Source organism: Lutzomyia longipalpis, chromosome 2, assembly GCF_024334085.1.
Source record: "Lutzomyia longipalpis isolate SR_M1_2022 chromosome 2, ASM2433408v1".
NCBI lineage: Eukaryota > Metazoa > Arthropoda > Insecta > Diptera > Psychodidae > Lutzomyia > Lutzomyia longipalpis.
In genome coordinates, this window is record NC_074708.1 from 2,622,498 (window position 1) to 2,643,846 (window position 21,349).

A 21,349-nucleotide genomic window follows, 5' to 3' on the forward strand; every position below is an offset into this window, starting at 1 on the left:
TTTTCTTAATATCTGATTCAATTTAAGTGGAGACGCCGGGTGAACACCAGGCGCCTCCATCGACAAATCATTTTTTTTATTTATATTTTATTTAAAACACAAAAAATATTTGAAGCCCCCATTTAAACTATTTTATAAATTATTCTCAATAAGCTCTTGAGATCACCAGGCGTCTCCATTGCAATTTCCGGAAATCTTTTAACCATATAAATTAAAATTTCGATCTCTGTACTTTCAATTAAATTTAAAAATTAAACAAAATATTAATAAAACAACTGAATAAGATGATAAAACAAAGAAATAAGACATAATTCTCCAGAAGAAAATAAAGGCCCCAAATCTCTTTGGATGATTGACCCCTTTTGGCTGCATATTTTGATTCATTCCAAAGCTTAGAGAAGATCATCCAGACGAGCGCGTTTCTCGCTGACATGGACAATCATTGAGAGCCACGGGTGAGACACAAACACGAGAATTAACAATAGCCACTGAATGGGCCTAAAATTGTCGCACGGAGGCAAGGAACGGCGAGGGAAGGCCAATGGCTCAGAGCAGAGACTCTGAAGATGCTCGAGACGGCACAAAATATGAGTAAGATCAAGCGAAGCATTACTAACACGATGTGAAATGTTTTACACACGAGATCTATTTCAATTGATATCTCTGGGAACGATCACGGAGTCCGCGATCCAAATCTCCGCGCACTGGGCACGGCTCTTTGGGCTATTTAGATGGCCTCAAGGGTGAAGTGGATGATGTGGACATCTGGACCAGGGGCACACATCCGGAGAGAGATGCGTTTGAAGGATTTATGGGGCATCACTGGCAATTCCCATAACTTCAGAGATTGGGATGAATTTTGCCAGGGTGGGGCGACAATTGCCCAACTCGGGTGATTTGACAATCAAATTGCACTGTGGACATTCCTTCTCGCATTGTCTCATGGTATTCCATCTTGCCACTCACTTTTTTCTCCCTGTACATCCCATCTTCTGTGAGAAATGGATGCTTGGGTGCAATTTTTGCCAGAGGACTGTGCTGAAAAAAATTCAAAGGCGGCCTTAGAAGAGGTATTCTTTGTACTAAAAAGACTTTTAAAAACTTTTCTAGATTGATTTTAAATATACATTGTTACAGGGGAGCTGAAGATTTTTTATATTAAATTCTTAGAAAATAATTTTAAATCTGTACTAAATGTGTACTAAATTTTTCAAAAATTTAATATTTTGTCATAAATTCATTGTAGGCTCAAATGTAAATCAAATCAATATCTCGTGAGGATGACAAATTATATTTTTTCAATTCTAACAAATATTTTTAACAAGTTTTTTTTTAAAAGCCTCAATTTTATTATTGACTGTTCTGTACTAAAATTTTGCCAATGAATGCTTCATCAAGGTTTTTTAAAAATATATTCTAGTTTCTTTATGATGTTTAATGATAATAAATATCTTAGGTATATTAAGAATCTTACTGATCTTATCTAACTTATAATTTTTTTAATGATTAATTCTACTAAACCATCAGATAAAGATTTAGTACAGCGTGTACTAAAAAAGATTTTTCATCACTTAAAAATTTCTTTAAAGGATTTTCTTTCTTGTATTTTGTAAAACACAAAAATTCACAAAAAAATAGTTTAAAAGCTTTAAAAGCTTTTAATAAATCATATTAAAAAAACAACAGAAAATCCATCTCCGCCGGTTAATTGAATGCAGCACACACCTCAAAAAATGCAATTGGGATTCTCCGGGGTTCTTTTTTTTGTGTCCTCCGCCTCTTGATCTTTTCTGCCGTGCAAAACGGGGTTCATCGCGTTTGCTGATTTTTGGTTTGAAAATAAAAATTGTGCACAGAAGAAGGGCGCGCTGATGGGAAGATGGACAAAAAGACATGGGATTTGCAATGGATGGGCTTGCGAGACAAAAAGTGCCTCATTTTGATTCCTCCAAAGAAGAAAGATTCTTGCGGGCACTTTTTGTCCCAGCACAGTGCCTGCAAAAATTCCTCAAACACAATTTATTCCACCCGTAATGACGGCATTCCCTGGGGTGGACGTCAGGCGATGTTCTCGCGAATGCTATATACATACATAGTATACATACATAGCAAAGAGAAGAAAGGATAGGAAGGTTCATCCAGAGCCATAGAGCGAGCTTTTGTGCCTGGTCTTTTTTTTGCCATCTCCGTGGGTGAATTGTGACTCTGTTATGACACATTTATCATAATTTCTCGCTGCCCCGCGTCTCCCACGTGAACGGGGCCCCCACATCTTCTGGATGAATGCGGGGTTGTGGGATTTGTGGCGAGGGGAAAATGTATGAAGACTCACACAGAGGGAACAATCATCGTTATCTTCCCAATGGAATGACATCAGTCAGCATCAGTGAAGCTGCAGCCGAGGTATTCTGCCTCATCATGTACGAGTTAATCCAAAAAACTGTTTATTCCACAAACATCTAATAAATCCTCCACGTCAAGAATGAAGTGAACTCCGTGGACGCGCTCTTGTTGTGTCGTCTACGGGACGAAATGGGTGTTTTTGTCGCGTTGCATGGTGCCCAAAAGGAGACAAAATCGCCAAGAGGACTCACTGAATGGTGCCCCAAAGTGTGTGTGGGACAAAAAGGTGCCCCTTTTGCATTTTTCTCCATTGCTGCGCCCCAGAGGCTAAAGCCAAAAGAATGATGCGTACCTGTCTATCATTGTGTTTTATGTTACTTTTTACGCATTTTTTCATCACTTTTTTCCCCGCCAAAAAAACCATTTTCGTCTCGGCAGCATTAAAAGCACCTCAAAGTGAAGAATTTGATCAAAATGAAAAATTACACAAAGTTTCGGGAATTTCTTGTTAAAGAATTTCTAATTCTTTTATCGTTTTTCTGTATCTTATGGCTAAAGAATAATTATTTAGAATAAAATAGTTTATTTAATTTCTCAAAAATTATACTTTTTTAATTTATTTAAAGAAGTTTTTTTTGGTTTAATATTGGCATTAGTTTTAATGCAATGGAGACGCCTGGTAAATTAAAAATTTTATAGAAAATCCTGAGAAGGTATCTCAAACAACCAGGCGCCTCCATTAAATTCTAAATCTTATTTTTCATTAAAAAGGATACTTTTGAGTAATTTTTTAAAGGATTTTTTGGGTCTTGTAATTTATTTTCAAGGAAATTAAAGTATTTTGTAACAACCAGGCGCCTCCATCGCAACACTAAGCTGATTTTTAAAAGAAAATTCTCTTTTTAATTACTGAACTGTTGGGATTCGAAAAGTTTACGAAAAAGCTCAAAAAATTTTATTTTCCTTTCGCTTTTTCATTTGGAAAATATTTATTATTTTTTTTAAAAACAAATCTTATTTTTTTAAATTTTCTTTTGAATTTTCCTTTTTTGCCAATTTTTATTGTATCAATCTTTCTTTTTTCCTATTTTCTTTATCAAAAGACTTTCAAAAGAAATATATAATAAAAAAATAATTCAAAAGCTCCTTGAAATAAATATAAATCTTTCATGAAATTTACAAATCCTAAAGCATCCACGATTTTTCTCATCTCTCATGAATCATTCTCGCAATACAAATTTAATCAGCACACAATTTTTTCTTCCACTGAATTCACTTTAAAATTCCCCATGCAGGATGCTTGTGAGATGAAAAAATTTTTCCACAGCTCATCCCGGAAGTTGGAGGGAAAATCCAGGCGGAAAATGCGCGCATGCGTCGGGCGCACGCGGGAAAAGCTGGCGGAGTTGTGTGTGGGAATAAAAAAATTTTTGGCGACCCGAATCTTCCACCAGAATCGCGGCCGAGTGAAGAAGTCGATCGCGTTTTGTATTTAATCGGAGTTTTGTGGTCGCCAGAGCGTTAGTTTCGTTGATTTTTTACACCGTGCTAGAAGCGCATCTTCGTCTCTTTTTTTTTTTCTTCTTAATTTTTTCCCCTTGCTGTGTGTGCCTCCGTGTCGGTGCTGTGTGACACTTCTTAGCTGTGCGCGAAGACGGTGAAGATCGCTGGGAGATCACATCCCCGGATCAGTTGCCGTGTGGGTGTCTTACGTGGGGATTGTGATCTTGTGTTGTGATGATCATATGATCGTGCGATGTGATCCTCGCGATGTGAAAAATCCGTATTTCCCCACGAAAGAAAAATTGGGTGAAAAAGGACGAAAAGGAAGGGAAAAGAACACCGTGTGGACGTCTCCTGTGGAGCACGTGTGCGGAGATTGCACAAAAGTGAGTGTTGTAAATTAATTACGCATACCTTATGAAAAGCTCTGAAGAAATGGGGGGATTCTTGACGGATTTCCGATGGCAAAAGTCGTGCAAACACGTCAAGAATGCCGGCGATCGCTGAGAAAACTCCAAAAGAGTGCCGATGGTGGTGTTCCACAAATGGCAGATGACCATTTGAGAGTGAAAGTGTTTGGCAATTGCGCGGGTTTATGCGGAGTTTTCTCAGTGAAGATCGCACCGTGTGTGTGAGATGGAAGATTATAATGGGTCCCGTGTCGACGGAACAAAAAAAAAGGTGTAATGTGTAGACTTTCTTCCATAGAGATCTCAGCACAGTACGGTGATCATCGGCATTTACCACCTCATACAACGCCCAGCTGGCAAAATTGCCCATAAGTGTTGCCATTAAATTGATTGATTCGATCCCGCGATCACGCACGCCGAAGCGCGCGAGTTTTAAAACTCCACGGCATCAGACAAGGAGCCCCACAATTGTACACATCACAGCGTAAACAAAACAAGAGAGACGCAAGTGTGAGATAATAGTGTGGAGATATTAAAAAAAATGAAACTAACTCCTGTGACGTGAGAGTGCCAGACAAGAGTTACTTACGCGATTATATACTTTTAAAAAATCAAGAAAAAAATCGTGAAGAACATACATAAAGTGATTGAATGCGAAATGCGTTTTGTGCTAATTTCAACCCTCTTCCTACTCCTCATGCCCATCACTGGCTCTGGATGGTGAGTGTTAACAATAAAATCATATTTTTATCATTCTCAATCTTCACCTTGATCTTGCCAAGAGCATCCCTGGGGAGCTAATGGGGCGCACCCGTTAAAAAAAGATGCTCCCGGATGGCGGATACGGATAAGAAATATTTTTTTATGACGTAGCCACGTGAAAATATTTGTTGCGTCAACGAGCACCTCATAATCCCGGAAAATATTAAATTAGTAAAAAAAAAACCGCGTGAAGATGCCCCAATCCATGGGGGATCCTCACGCAGGATGTATGAGGAGGGCGCACGAGAGAGTAATTAGAAAATGCTTCAGTGCTGTATTTGACTTGTAAATAAACAAATCTCAACCCCACAAACAGAATATTCAACATCATACAGCGTCGATCATGCCTTTTGCATTGATCAACCTGGGTCTGTTTATTGCCTATGCCATGTCACATTGGTGGAGTTTGTTTAGAGAAAATTGTCACTCAAAATTAAATTGCCAAAGATATTGCAGAGTGATCCTCACACACACAGAGAGCGATCGAGTACAGCCCATATGAGAGATCAAGTGTGGTGTCACTTCGCAGAAAGCCATCAGGTGTCTTATCTCGTGTAAATAACACACCAACGGAATGATCTCTCTCTCTCAAGCAGGGGAATTATCTGGAAAAACGTGATGTGGAAGACGTCTAAATGAGATAAAGCGCACCCAAAAATTTTCTCTTATGATTAAAGGAGGGCACATGAGATCAGTTGACAAATACGATAAAACGCGCGCGGAGTTCGTGGAAGAGTTGAGGGATCGTCATTTTGGAAAATAAACAAATTACCATACTTAATTTTCTTTCTTTTGAATATAGGTTTCTTTAAAGAAAATGACTTTGTGCTCTCTGTGGGTAATTTTTTTAATATTTCAGGAACTCAAGATAAAATATAACGATTTTACCAATTATTAAAATTAATAATCAGACTCTCAATAAAAATCTAAAGAATTCCTAGAACGAAATTTCGAAAATAGTTTAATGTTTTTTATTTATTTATTTTTTCATTATTTAAATTTTTAAAATAAAAGATTTAAAATTAATTTTGTGAAAAAATCTAGTTTATGAGCTTGAAGGGTTAAGGCACATTTCGAAAATTTATATCCCCTTCTTCAGGTCCTTTACTGATAATTACGAAAAAAGAAATCATAAGTCTTAATTAGACAAGAAATTTTTTTTTTAAATTTTCTTGTCTTCTTCTGTAAAAAACTTAAGAATGATTTTTCAAAATTTAATTTTAAATTAAGTTTATTTTATTTAAAAAAAAAACTTAAGAGACAAAAAACTTAAGAATAATTTTTCGAAATTTAATTTTAAATTAAGTTTATAAATTTATTTTTAAAAAAAATTAAGAGATAAAAAACTTAAGAATAATTTTTCGAAATTTAACTTTAAATTAAGTTTATAAATTTATTTTTAAAAAATCTCAAGAGATAAAAAACTTAAGAATAATTTTTCGAAATTTAATTTTAAATTAAGTTTATAAACTTATTTTTAATTACATTTTATTTCTATTCCTAAAATATAGTTGAATTAAGAGTTTGATGAAATAGTAATGGAGGCGCCGAGTTCTTAATTTTTATAATTTATTAATTTATTGAAAATGAAATAAAATAACCCCGACAGAGGAATAAAAGCAATAAAAAATTACATTTTTTTAAAATTAAATTATAAAAAAATAATTAAAAAAATATATTAAAACAAAATTAATACAAATTATTACCATTTATCCAAAATTGATTTGATTTTTAGAAGTCTTGCAAAATGCAAAAAAAAACAACAAATTAATTTATTAAGTTGACCCACATCCCCCAAACCTTCAGCTACTTCTTAGAACTTTAAATAAATTCAATTAAAAACATTAAATGTCATAAAAATGGTCAATAAAAGTATTTAATAGGAATTAAAAAATATATTTAAAAAAAATTATTCACTTTAATGCAAATTATGGCCGTATAAACAAATCCCTGTTAACTTCTTCCATTTAATGGGCTATATTACATTAAATTGAAAAAAAAAGTCCCTCCATAAAATTTACGCGACTCCTTGGGCCCATCAGAGGTGGGGGCTTCCGCAGTTGTTTGTGCACGTAATGTGGATGGGAGCCCTCCGGAAAACAGCAAGAAAAGGTGCATGTTAATGCAGTGATTCCGCGGGATGATCAGCACAGAAAAATGTGATTCACCTTCTGGCGAGAATGTCTGACGGTGTGGGGTATATATATAAATTAATTAGCATTCGTATGAAAGATTTTTCTCAATTAGAGCGAGTGTGTTGAAAGAGCAGGGAGCGCCGTGTGGCTATGCGAAGGCACAAATGTTGGGTGGATTGGGCATAAAAATTGAAATTATGAGAACATTTATTCTAACCGGATGGATTTAACTATCTTATTGGCAATGTATATATATTTAATTGAGCAATTAGATCATCGATTTTATTATGTACAGCAGAGATGCGTCTGGTTTGGCGCTCGATGTAGGGGAGAGGGAGTATGAGAGAGCGGGAAAAAATCATGAGCATTAGTTTTGAGGGAATGATCACGCACTTGCAGACGGGATTGTAAACAATGACACTACGAAGCAGCCCTGCAGCTTGAGGATGGGTTGAGTGGGTGGGTGGGTTGAGGAGGAGAAGAAGAAATGTATGTGAAGGTTGGAGATGGGAATTCCAGCCTTGTGGAGGATGTCCAGGAAGTAAGCAGATGAGCCACTGAGACACTCTGCGTGGATGGGATGCATTTGGTGGAGAACAACGGGAAATGAAAGTGGATGATGGTGTGTAATTGTTGAAGAAGAGCCCCCATGTGTACACATAGAATTTTATGGTTGAGAACACACTATACAGATATCCTGGAATGACAGTAGCTGTAAACAAAATTTAATGGCTTATACACTTGATTGCCTAAATGGCTACAATAAAAATATGTGACGAGAACATTTTCACGCAATCCTCAAGTGAGTTGTAACACCCAATTCCCATACATAAGATGCTCAGCTCAGCCAAGGAGCCCCCAGCAAGAAGCTCACACAGCCGATCGATTAAGGAGACGGAGGGGAGTGAAGCAAAAGATATTGAAAGAAATGAGGCAAAAAAAAACGAGAGAGACGTGCATGAGTTTTGTAACTAAACGGATGTGATCATCTCATAGGCTAAAGACACCACGCACTCAATAATCTCTTCTATTTATTGAAATAATACAACATTGGGGAATTGTAATTGCGCTACTTCTCTCGAAATTCTTCCTCCTTCGGGTCTGCTCTTCATTACCCAAATGCCAGTTTTTTCCTCTCTCTCCAAGAAAAATTCCCCCATTTGCATCAACAAATTATACAAATTAAACGCCCGCCATGTGATCAAATCATATTTACGGTGTAATAAAGTTGATTAGAACGCAAAAATAGACAAAAATAAAAGTTAAATTGGGAAAGGAAATTCTCATGAAAATTGGGAAATTTTCGCACTCAACAGCGGAAAAAATACACAATCGAGTGTAATGATCCTTCAATTTCTTGTACCAATAAATCTCCATTAATAACCTCCACGTATTTGCACACAGGAATTCATCAGAATTGGCATGAATTTATTCTTAGAGGCGCCTTCCAGCTAAAAACATCGCTCAAATAGAGTAAATAAATAAAATTAATTTTGTACCAAACTGACAAAGAAACTGCAACAACCAAAATCCAAAAGATTAAATCAAATTCGATTAATGTTGTCGACTGAAATTTATGCAATTTCCCCCTTTTTTTCTCAAGAAGAAAAATCACAAATATTTCTGTCTCATCGAATTAATATTAATGACCCACAACCGGTGTGCGTGTCGATATTAAGTCAATTTGAACAAAAGATTTGTCCACATTTGCTCCTAATTTGCTCTCATAATATTATGAAAATCAGATAAAATATTTCCAAAAAAGAATTATAATCTCGTGTTTTAATTAAATAAATTATAGTTAAGACGTTACGAAATATGGAGCTTTTGCATTTATTTGAGGCACTACCGGAGTTTTAGATTTATTTATTGAATTTTCGAAAAGGTTTTCTTCTCATTTAGGGCTCGTGATTAATTTTTTGCTTGATTTGACTGACAACTGTGTGTTATATAAGAATTCTTAAAGTCGAAATTTTTTTTTGTTAGAATATTCTGGTTCAAAAATTTTATTTGAAACTGGCAGTTTGGACTATTTGAGACCGTACTCAGGGCTTACAATAATTGAAAATTAATTTTTCTATTTTCTTGATTTTTTATTACTTTCTAATTTATTAATTATTTTTAATAAAATTTCTTTTCAAAATATTTTAAAATATTTCTTTGATGGATAAGAGAAATTTCTTTCTTAAAAAAAAGAAGTTAAAATAAAAAAAAATCTTTTCAAAATTAAAATAATAAGAAATAATTTTTAAAATAAGCTAACAGGGAAGTCTGAATATAAGTTCTGTTGGCTTAAAAGGCTTAAAACAAACAAATACGAAGATGGAGACGCCTGGTCTAACCAGGCGCCACCACTGAACATTTTGCTTCTTTCCTCCCTGATTTTAAGGATTTTTCTAGAATTTTTTTCAATTTCTTCTTCTTTTCTCTTCAGGGTGGAAGGGAGCAATGTCCTTCTGGATCCACAGCGTGAGTGCCGAAAGTCAAAGAGAGCACGTGGAAAGCTCACGGATATCTGCAAGAATGGCACATCACTGCTCAAAGAAATCACAAATGGGATCTCAATGAGTTTCGCCGAGTGCCAGTATCAGTTTCGCAACAACAGGTGGAACTGCAACACCCAAAGGAGGAGCCTCAAACGTATCCTTGCCCGAGGTGAGTTAAATTTTCCCACAAAACTCTACAAGAGATTTTTTCCACGTTGTTGGAAAGCCGCGCGGGCACACTGCAAAGGCACGATGCTGTGTGAGTGAACATAACTCCAGCTGTCTGTTTGGAACAATCAGTACATTCATCAATTGCATTTATATTGTATTAAGTACACAATCCCAGTGCAATTACAATCAGCAGTGTACCCTCGATGTCTGTCACACTCCGCCGTCGTCTCTGACTTTGGTATTCTGCTTTGGGGGATTTAAATATAAAAGCTTGGGGACTTTTAAATTGGCCCAATACCTGCCACATTGCAGACACATGATGTTTGCTTCCAATTCTTTATGCCTTTTTGTCTTCATTTTTTTTACCTCAATAGTACAGCGTGGGGCTGCTCCTTGCGAGGATTTATTTTATTTTATTCTCTATCTTTAATTTTTTTTCTTAAGAAAATTCTTTAGTGCGGAAAATAAGGTTAAATTATTAAGAGAAAAAAAGAAATGTTTCACGTTATTTTCTTTGAATCTTAAGAAAGATTTTATTGAGCTTTTTACTCATTCTTTAGAGAGCTAAACACATAAGAAAAACGTCTCTTTAATCGATTTAAAGTCATTTATTATATAGTATCTTGAAACTTATTGGAACAGTGGAGGCGCCAGGTGAAACAGTGGAGGCGCCTGGTCACTCGGAAAATTTAAAATGTAATGAAATTCAACAGAAATCGAAATTAATTGAAACATTCCTTAAATTTTTAGTAAGAAATATTAATTTAAATATTCAAGAGACTTTTCCAAAGCTTTCGACTTCATTTAAGCTCTAACTAAAGGCTTCAATATCTGTAAAAAAAAATTTTAAAAATACTTAAAAAAAAAGACTGCTTAGACTGCTTAAGAAAATAAATAAATTGAAGCAAGAAAGTGAATGAGAAATTCAATGAAAGGAACAAAAATTAAGGAGAATACCACGCTTGCCCACCACACTGTACACACACAAAATGTTAAAGATCATTGAAGAGAGACGTAAAAAGAAAATGCAGCAATTCGCGATGAGAGAGATCTAAATGCGACATACCGAAATGTTTATAGGTATCGCGGATCTTGTGCATAAGAAATCGATAAATTTCCCTCGGCTCAATTCCCATTGCAATCTTTTTCTCATGCAACATGGACGCGGCGGACACCGGGGTGGCTGCTGAAGGGCTTTCCGTTTTGCGACAGGGGGCTGCCTATTGTAAATCAATATGTACACAATGGTGACAAGTGCGTATCACGGGCGAAGGAGAAGTTGCCGTGACGCGATTTATAGGTGTTCAGCGGAATTCCACGGGGAGTCGGTTGGATTTTCTCCTTTTGAGAAACCATCGTCGCGCTCCCTCATGTCACGGCGCAAGTACTTTGCCTTTGGGAGATCGCTGTCTCTCACCTCCCTTGTCTGATTTTCTTTTCTTTTCTTTTCTTTTTTTTCTTTTCTCTTCGTCTTCCTTCCACCTCCACCCTTGGATCATGATCAGATACACGGGAGACGGCGTTCGTGAATGCCATCACAGCAGCAGGGATTGCCTACACGGTGGCACGAGCATGTGCCACGGGGAATCTTGTTGAGTGCACGTGTCACGCTAATAGTCAATCCCATCCACCGAGTAAGCTGAAGAAGTGGCGAAAGTACCTCATGGCACCGGATGAGTCGTGGGAATGGGCGGGATGTGGGGATAACATCAATTTTGGGGTGAATAAATCCAAAATCTTCCTTGATGCGAGGTATAGGCGGAAGAAAGACATTAAAGCTCTAGTCAAGACGCACAACAACATCGCAGGATTACTTGTAAGTTCTCCTTTTGCTTCCAAAAAACTTTAATCTTTAATTTAATGAATTAAAAAAAATCTAAAAATAAATTATTAAAAAAAAAATTTATGAATTGAATTGAAAAATTGAATTGAATTAATAAATAAGGATTAGCTTCACCTTTTGATCCTTCCTTAATTAGTTTTCCTTTTCGAATAAAGAAAATTCTCCTTTAATCACCTGTTTTCAATTCAGGCGATAAAGAAGCATATGCAGCTAAAGTGCAGATGCCACGGGATGTCGGGTTCGTGCACAATGCAAACCTGCTGGATGGTTATGCCACCCTTTCGGGAGGTGGCGGATCGCCTTCGAGAGCGCTACGATGGTGCTGCAAAGGTGATCGCGCGCAATGATGGTACAAGCCTCATGCCCGAAGGTAGAACCATCAAACCCCCAACGAAGGAAGATCTCGTCTATGCGGAAGAATCTCCTGATTTTTGTCGTCCAAATCACAGAACAGGCTCCCTTGGTACGCAGGGACGTGAATGCAATGCCACAAGCATGGGGATGGATGGCTGCGAGCTGCTGTGCTGCAATCGTGGCTACAGAGCTGACCTCGTGACACGCAAAGTACCGTGTCACTGTACATTTGAATGGTGCTGCGAGGTGAAGTGCAAGATGTGCGATGAGCGCAAGACACGCTTCACATGCCTCTGAGACATCAATGGGAAATTCCTCACGGTCTCGGTGAATCAGTGTGATGGCCACCAATTTTTTTTCCTGCACACAAATCCATCAATCCATTTTGGACCCGACTGACCTCTTTTAATTGCCCCACAGTGCTCATTTCTTTAGCCCTCACGCGGGAAAATGACTCCACAAAATTCCACGAATTAGTGCCTCAATCGTGTGCAGAAAAAAATGCTATATACGAATGTTTTCCGCTTTCACGAGCAGCTCAAATGCAAGCGAGAGACCTTCTGTGTGAAACTTGGAATGGATCTTGGACCGAGGAAGCGTTGTAGATGAAGAACAAGGATTGATAAATCTTTGTGCAATGGAAGACTGATGAAAAGATGACAAAAATAATCTCTTTAAATTTTTTTATTATTATTTTAATTACTGTGTTAAGTATACTACCTATTTAATGGATCTTAATTACTGTGTCTAAAAGAAAACTGACAAGTCAGTGATTTTTCAATTTTTCCAGGATGACAAAAAAAAAGTCAAGCTGATCTTTTAAATGTGACCTTACCAGGATGTCTGTGAGTAAATATTTATTGAATTAAATAATTTTTCTTTTTTCATAAAGAAAAATTCTTAATTGTCTCGGAATGTCTTTAAAAAATTTATTTTGGAACTAATTTCTTTTTAATCTTTGATTAAAAAATTTAAAAAAGAAATTTTTTTTAATTAAAAAAAAAAGATATTTTTTATTTTTTAATGCTATTTTGTTTTAATTTAAATATAAATTTAAAAATTAATTTTGGAAATATTTCTTTTTAATTTTTGAATTAAAAAAATAAAAAAAAAGATATTTCTTAATTTTTCAATTAAAAAAACAATTTTTTTAATTTTTTAATATTACTAACTATTTTTTTAAATTTTTTTTGAAGGAGTTTATTTATTTTCAAAGCTTCTTTTGAAAAATATTCTACGAATCATAAAATTTATCCTACAAAAGCCAAACGTACAATTTTTCGTTTTTCATTTAAAAATTTTTTTTACTATTAGGGGAGACCGGGGTTAAAAAAGTCACTTAAGGGTTTAGAAAAAGCTCAAAATATAATATTTCCCAAACAGTTAAAGCGAAATGAATAGCTCAATTCTTTAGGATATTTACTGCCCTACAACTCTTTCTCAGGTCATTTTGTTCTATATAGCTAGGAAATATGATATTTTCGGCTTTTTCCAAACCCTTAAGTGACTTTATTAGCCCCGCCCTCCCCTATCTTTTTTTTTAATCTTCTTTATTTTATAAAAGAAAAAAAATATTGATTAAAACTTAGATTTAATTACCTATTTATTTATTAGTTTTTGTACCAATGACACATTTAAAAATCTAATCTAAAAATTCGATGAGTTAGAATAGAAAGCAGTGATGCTTATGCTTCATTGAAAAGTACACAAAATCAAATAAGATGTGGGCGTGTTTTTTTCCTGGAATTCATTCTCTGGCTAGTTTCTTTTCTTTAATTTTCTTATGATTCTCTAAAATATTTATTTACCTACTTAAAATTTATGATAATGAGACTCTCAAAATGAATAAACTCCTTTTTATAAAATATTAAAAGAAAAATTATTTTTTGGCATAAATACAAAGAATTTCTTTGTAGAAAAAATTCAAAAATAAAATATCTAAACAATCGGTGATTCCTAAGCTCAATTTAGCTTGCTGGTAAGGCTGGTTAATGATCAGTTTGCAAGAGATTCAAGAGAGTGAGAGAAAAAAAAGAGAAAATTGGAAGAATTGAAGATGAAATTGCAATTGATGTTAATATTATTGTGTTGAGAATTTCAAAGCGTCAATAACCAACTCTTGTATTGCATTAATTTAACCAAATGTGAAAGAAAGGAATCTTGGATGTCTCTTTTATTGTATAAATGTTATATATACACATAGTTCTCCAAATGGGATGTATAGAGGTTTATAAAGGAACGATGAAGCGAGAGAAAGGAATGAAAATGTTGATGCGGCAGAGAGTAGTACGGAGAGAGGGAGATTCATGCGCGCGGGGTTTTTCTTGTTATTGTTATAAACAAAAGTAAAATGCTAAATATGTGTAAATTACCTTTGGAGCATTGAAATTTTATTTAATAAAGCATCCCAAGAAGAAAAGTTATTCATCGCTCCTGTCCACGGACATCATTGTGCGGTTTTCACTTTGCGCTCAACCACACAACAGCACCACTGTCGTGAACAAATGGCACCGGGACAGCGCAGATGGGGAACAAATGGATGTGCCTTCAATTAGTCCGGAATTTTTCGAATAGATGCTCATAAATTTGGACTATTGAAATTAAAATTGCCCACGAGAGATTGAACTGCTCCTCACCACGATGGCGAGGTGAAGAATCAGCTGGGAACGTGGAGAGGGGGGAGGCAGCACCACCGTGGATGGGGTTCCATGGCCATGATGTACACACAGCTATGGGCAAGAGGTGGCTTTGGGATGTGAAGAAGAAGGTGCCTCGAAAACGCCATTAAATTATAACGCGTGAAGAACACCAACGAAGATAATTACATTTGCACCATCCCAAGGAGGAATCATCATCTCTTCTTCGGCAATATGGTGCGGAGTGCACGGAAAAAGGGCAAAAATTGCTGCACGCCTCTCATTTTCTCGCCCTCATCCACACACACACAGTACCAAAGGAATACCATGTGCTGGGACCATCTCCTGTGGCCACATTTCTTACCTCTTATTCCGCGCTTCCACCTCTCCTTAAAAAGATCCTCCATCAGATATATAGGTAGGTAGGTAGGTAGGTAGGTACCCTGAGAGTGTGAGCATCACGAACGCCCCCTCGTGGACCATCCGTTTTACTTCTTCTTTCTATAGCCCACAGATGAAGCTGAAGCTGGACCACACAGACTCTCCTTGTGGCGAGAAGAGAAATTGTGTGAAATTATTATTTTTGGCTCGCGTCCTACAAAATATATTAAGTAATTTGCTGGGTCGGGAGGTGCCGGAGAGGAAACCTCACGTTATGGTTAATTTACTCCGCAGTCGCGTCCCAAGGGGTGGAGGAAAAAATCTCACGGCGAATTGAATTTGCGGTGGGTCGAACACGAGATGCCTTTTCTTGGGACCATGGAGAATCGCCAGAGATATTTATGATGTTCTTTTTTTTTCCACACATACACACCACTCCGATCCTAAATTATGATCTCATGTTTTTTGCTTCAAGGGGGTAAATCAACTTTCGAAAAAAAAAAGAACTGAGAATACAAAACCCTGAGGGATGTGAAAGAAAAATTACCTACTGAAGGTTTTTAGGGGGGATTTTTTTTTTGAAAAAATTAATAAATTGTGGAATTAATCCAATAAATTAATCTTTGGATGCATTTTTTTGAATTCATGTAAAAATTCTAAAATTATTTTAACCTAACCCTTATTTTAATTTTTGATTTTATAAAATATTTTAAAGATCTTTTGTTCAATTTTTCCATGAAAAAGTTTAATTTAAAAGATATTTTTTGTATTTTTCTTTGCCAACTTATAGGTTAAATTAAATAGCAGTGGAGACGCCTAGTACAACCAGGCGTCTCCATTATTGAAAAAGTAATAGATATTAACCAATGGGGTAAGTATTACCAGGCGTCTCCATCTTAGAAGTTTGTGTACAAACTTTTTTCTAAACTCTTAAAATTATTTTAAATACTTTAACATCAAAATTATTAAAATGAAAAAAATATTAAAAAAAAAAGATTTTAATTCAATTTAAAATCTTTTTTAAATGAGATCTATTAGCAATCTTCTAAAACAAAAGAAAAGTAGAAAACAATTACCCTCATGATCCTTACAAAATTCCTAAACTATCTACATTCTAAAAATAAAAATTGATAAAATTTTCTGCCCAATTCTGCTTTATTCAGGCAAAGATTGAAACTTTGGAATTCACAAAAGGCAAAATGGTTCAAAAATAGTGAGTCATATTGGGCAGAAAAAAACATTGTGGTGTTAGATGGGTATCATGGATCTCCCTGGGGTTGATATCGATCAATTAGGGGCACTTAAGGGCCTCCTGGCGAGGTGCGAGAAAGCCGCGTATCGCTCGTACCCCCGAATGCGTCAAATAAATCAAAAAATAGAAGACCGATCAAGCGGGAATGGATCGTCGGTGGGGCATGGCAAAAGGTGCGATGATGAAGACTTTGATGATGCAGGCGAGAAGGGATTCCTTTGTGTATATTTTTAATATCCCATCGTCAAACAACAAAACACATCTTCGTCGATGATCTTCTTCGCGCCGTCCTTCGCAGCGGAATCTCCGCCGAGGTTCGCACAAATTACCTCGGGAAAGGTGTTTCAGAAACTATTATTTATTTAATTTAAGAAAACGCCGCACTCAACTACCAAATGATAACCTATAATTTTCTCAATAGACTCCCAACTCACAGGAGATGGCATTTTCGGTGTGTGTGTGTGCGCGCGATCTCTTGCGTCTGCGAGAACTCCAATATTGGATGGGGGTCATTAACAAAAATACCTGTGGTTTCTTCTTCTGGGCATCACCATCCCAATATATATGCTGTGATGCCCCCTCCCCCATACCACATTAATAATACCAAGGAGAAGACACTTTCCAGGTAGATATCGTTCCGTGGCTCTTTGTGTGTTCCTCCACCGCACAATGAACATCTCTTTTTCACCCAATTGAATGCTAAAGGGGTTCATCAGTGAGCCTCCATTTGAATTCCTTCCACAGGTTTGATAATTCTTATTTAATTTCTTTGCAATTTTCTTTCAAAAATTTCGTTAAATTTGAAAAATAAAGAGATTTTTTCAAAGAAATTTTAACAAAAAGAAATTTTCATTAATCCTGTGAACCCCCCTGTGCTAAAAAATCCAGTAAAAGGAATCAGAGGTATATAGCGTTGTGTGCGTGATATGGGAAATTTTGTGTGAAATTAATTGAGATGTTCTCCTCGTCACCCAATTTGGTCCATTGGAGTTGCGCGGCCTGACCAAGTGAAGGTACTTTATTGCCTTCACAAGCCTCTCAAAGCGCGCTGAGTGGGCTTCCAATATGGCTACAATGGGTCAAATTGACATGTTCTGACACTTCCATTAGCCCGGAACGCCATCATCATTGGAGATGGCGCATTCCAGAGGGATCACAAATTGGAGGACGCAATCCGCCGATCATCGCGATCCGTGATCAATGGTGAGTGATAACAATCATTGTCCATTCCAAAGACGATGAAATGTATACGCGATGTTTGATCAAATGTTACAAGAGAGATGTTGATCTCAATGGGCAAGTTTACCAAGTAATCCATACAGGAGATTTATATACAAATGTATATCAGGGGTAATCATTTTTACAAGCTTTTCATTCAGAAAAATTTCATAAACGACAGGGAAATTTTTTTATTTTTTATTTTTACTATTTAATTTTTCTTTTAAATTAATTTCCAATTAATATTTAAATGAAAAACTCAATAATTTGTCAAGATCTTTCCAATAGATTAAAGAAAAAAGAAGGAATGAGAAAGATTCGATCTCAGGACTTTTGCGTGTGAGCCTGCAACGCTATCGTTTAGCCTAGCTTTTTGTACAAACTACATATGAGACGTTTTACATTAGTTTCCTTTCCATAGAAAATTTCTAGAGTTTCCAATTTTTTATAATTAATTTTCTCACTGAAAGAAAATTTAAAAGAAATAATTCTTTTCTTAATATTTTCCTAAAAAATCCTGTAAGAAATAAACGATTAAAAAAAATTTATTTCAAAACATTCAAAACACAATTCCATTTGAAAGATAAATTTCCACAATGTTGATGGTAAATTAGCTGGCTAAATAACGAGCCTCTCTGCGTCTCCGGCAAGATCTCGCGGGAGGTTCCCGATCTCGCGAGGTGCATGATCATCACCATTGAAAGATCCCTCGCCATTCGGTATGTGGGCAATCGTGATCGCTTATTTGACATTGATTGCTCAATAAAGGCAATCTCTCTCCACATATGAGCTACCCTCTGCATGGTTCAATTGCACAATATTCGCCCCAACTATGTTGCCATCGCGCACTGCTAAATCGTCAAAGATTCGATGGCAAATCAACGGGGGTACAGCAGTTGCACACGACGAAAAAAAAAATAAATAAATCGCGAGCCACACGTTGATCGCACAGAGCCAATCAACGGAAATTCTTGCACAGAAAAATCACCAACGGCGGAAATGAAATCTTCTTCCCCGGCGATTTCCCACATATGGCGAGCGAGAGAGAGAGGGAAGAAGAGCACAAAAACCAGCACCCCTGGGGGGAGGGATCGTTTCTTTGGGTGAAAAGGATTCACCTTTTCGAAATTAACGCATCGCTTCGGGGGAATTCATCAACTTTGTGTGGCATTCTGGTAATATAAAGTAATCAAAGAGATCAATAACTTCAATCATCCACGGTTGTATTATTCACAATGACAGAGCACATAGTTTCGTCAAAATTTCCTCTCCTCCCGCCCTCCCCCGATGGCCGCACAGAGTTGGTTTTTTTTTCTTGAAATGCATGAGAAACCAATATTGATTCAATTTATAAACTCTGCGTGGTTAGTAATATTATTTGATATATAATTTCTCCGCGATGGATTTTCTTTTTGCCCACAATGCTCATCTTTTTGCCCTTCTTGGGAATTTCTTTATAACTGATTTTTTTTTTGAAATATTTTTTTCTGCATAAGCAACAGGGCAGGGCCATGCAGAAGTGAGCTGTAAATTAACTGAAAATTAAGGAAAGGAATAAAAAAAATTAGGTATTCGACGGAAAAAAAAAATTTTTTTAACCCGTTTCACGATCTATGTTTTATGTATTTGATGCTTTTATTATGATTTTTATTTTGTAGATGTTCTCAACAGATATTTCTTGATCGAAACGTCTTCTTATGCATCCCGAGAGAAAATTTCAACTTGTAAAAACAATTAAAATTAATTTCAATTTGAAATATTTAATTAGAAATTCATCAATAGTTCTCTACTAATTTATCCACTTTTCCAATATTTTCCTCTACATTCTAGCAATGAAAATGAGCTTGTAAAAGATGAGCCAGGTACTGTGAAAAAATGATTGCGATCGTGGCGATAAGAGATGGGGGATATCGTATTGAAGGAGTTAAATGAAAAAAGAAAAAGAAAGGTAAATAAAAGTTAAAATATGTGATATAAATTTCACCCGTTTGTACTGTAAATCATAAAATCCCATAACTGCTCCCCACCCTCCCCCCCTGCCCACCTATGTATACGTACATATTTTGCACGATCCAGCACTGTGTCCATACGGAGGTCCATCTCTCATGGTGGCGCAGATTGGCCTCTCTGCGCGCTGCGTCTGCAATTCATCTCCGGCAGTGTGCGAAGAGATGGTTTTATTCGCCGGAGGTCCATCGAAATGAAGACGTTTCGTGACTATTAGAGGCCACTAAATAAGGGTTATTAGTCTTTGCTTTCGCACCGAAAGATCGAAAAATGTGTGGCGATGCGCGTGGTCTTCCAAACATCGCCGATGGGAAATTATTTCCTCTCTGCACAGACTTGTGGTGCGGTGATGCTGTGTGTATGAGAGAAGAGGCCGTATGATGAAGAAGAAAAGGAGCCACAGCGACGAAGAGCTACCAAGGTGGGAAAGATTAATTCCGATGCACCTCACACACATCCTAAAATAAAATAAAAATTGCGCACTCTTAACCCACAATTCGCGTCTGACCACATCTTGCCCATTTTCCGCACCTTTTCTCTGCTGGTGCGCCCTGTGTGCAAAGGCTTTAGTGTGAAAAATTGCCATTTCTCGGCACGGAATAAATCCCTCCAAACAATCTCTCTCTCTCTCCCACTTCCCATCACATAGTTCCAAAGAATGTCCCACAGCATCCTCGCGCACTTGGGAGTCTGTGCACCTCCCTCACCCATCTAAAAAAAAAGATAAGTTTTTAACGATCCCGCGCGTCGAGTTCATTTGAATGCGCGAGTTAATCAATTACGATTATTGAGACATAAATACGCCTGGCAAATGCTCACGCGGGGTTCTGCCTGCCCCCCTCCTCCCCATCCCACCGCCACAAGAGGAATTATGACTTAATACAATATTTGGCATTTAAAAGGCATATTAATCGTGTACGAAGAACATGTCCACGACACCCCCGCAATGCAATATTCGCAATTTATTGGAACATGATATTAAACAACTATTGATTCATATATCAAACTCCTGCAGACATTTGTTACAAACTCTCCACACTCGCCCAAGAGTGTACCCTTTTCGTGTGCCTCGAACCTTCTTTTCTTATTTTCTGCTCATGTACATATAGTACACACAACTTTGTGCCCCTCCAAGGTGTGCCCACGCCAATGGAAAGATTGTACACCACAATGATTCCGAATATAAATTTTTAAATATTTTTTATTCTTTAAATTGTTTTTAAACAATGGGTGAAATTCACTAGTTAGACAGACTTAAGATTCCTTAAGAAAGACTTAAGTTTTCTTAAGATTCTTTAAGAAAAAACTTAAAATTTCTTAGGAAATATTAAAGATTTTTAAGTTTTTAAAAATAAACTAAAGATTTATTAAGTAAATCGAGCAAAATGGAGATTTTTGTTGATTTTTACGATTTCCACGCCCGAAAGCGACCAGAAAAAATCATCGAAAATTATGCATTTAATCCAATTCAGCTTGACTGAAAAATCTGAACAAGACTTTTATTCAATATAATTTTGAGTCAAGCGCAACCCCAGGCAGAATCAAGCCGTAGCGTATAATTTAGGTCTGGAATAAAACTTATTCTTAAAAATTCTCTAACTTAAATCTCCTATTCAAACTTTCTCGAGATAATTTTCCTCCTATATTGGGCTTGTCTGCCTATCTCTCCTTTATCAAATCTTTCTAATTCCCCTGAAATTAAATTACAAATTAATCTTCTAATATTTCTTCATTTAATTTCTCCTGTTTCTAACCTTACTTTTGTCCGTCTCTCTTTTCTTTAATTTTCTAAGCAATTTCTTTTTTCTTCCTTTTATTTTTCCTCTAATACATAATTTTCTTACTCTA

The 21,349-nt window shown here is 36.4% G+C and overlaps 1 protein-coding gene across 3 annotated transcripts; it reads left to right on the forward strand.

The window, feature by feature from the left end:
• The first annotated feature begins 3,840 nt into the window (after nt 1-3,840).
• LOC129788594 (protein Wnt-6-like) lies at nt 3,841-13,016 on the forward strand. 3 transcript variants are annotated; one of them, XM_055824796.1, is made up of 5 exons: nt 3,841-4,232; nt 4,541-4,976; nt 9,588-9,808; nt 11,316-11,626; nt 11,843-13,016. In XM_055824796.1, the coding sequence occupies exons 2-5, from the start codon at nt 4,915-4,917 to the stop codon at nt 12,302-12,304; spliced, it is 1,056 nt and encodes a 351-aa protein (XP_055680771.1). In that variant the 5' UTR covers nt 3,841-4,232; nt 4,541-4,914; the 3' UTR covers nt 12,305-13,016. The 3 variants fall into 3 exon arrangements, with proteins under 3 accessions (XP_055680771.1, XP_055680769.1, XP_055680770.1); XM_055824794.1 differs by having other exon boundaries at nt 4,555-4,976; XM_055824795.1 differs by having other exon boundaries at nt 3,841-4,976.
• Nucleotides 13,017-21,349: the final 8,333 nt, after the last annotated feature.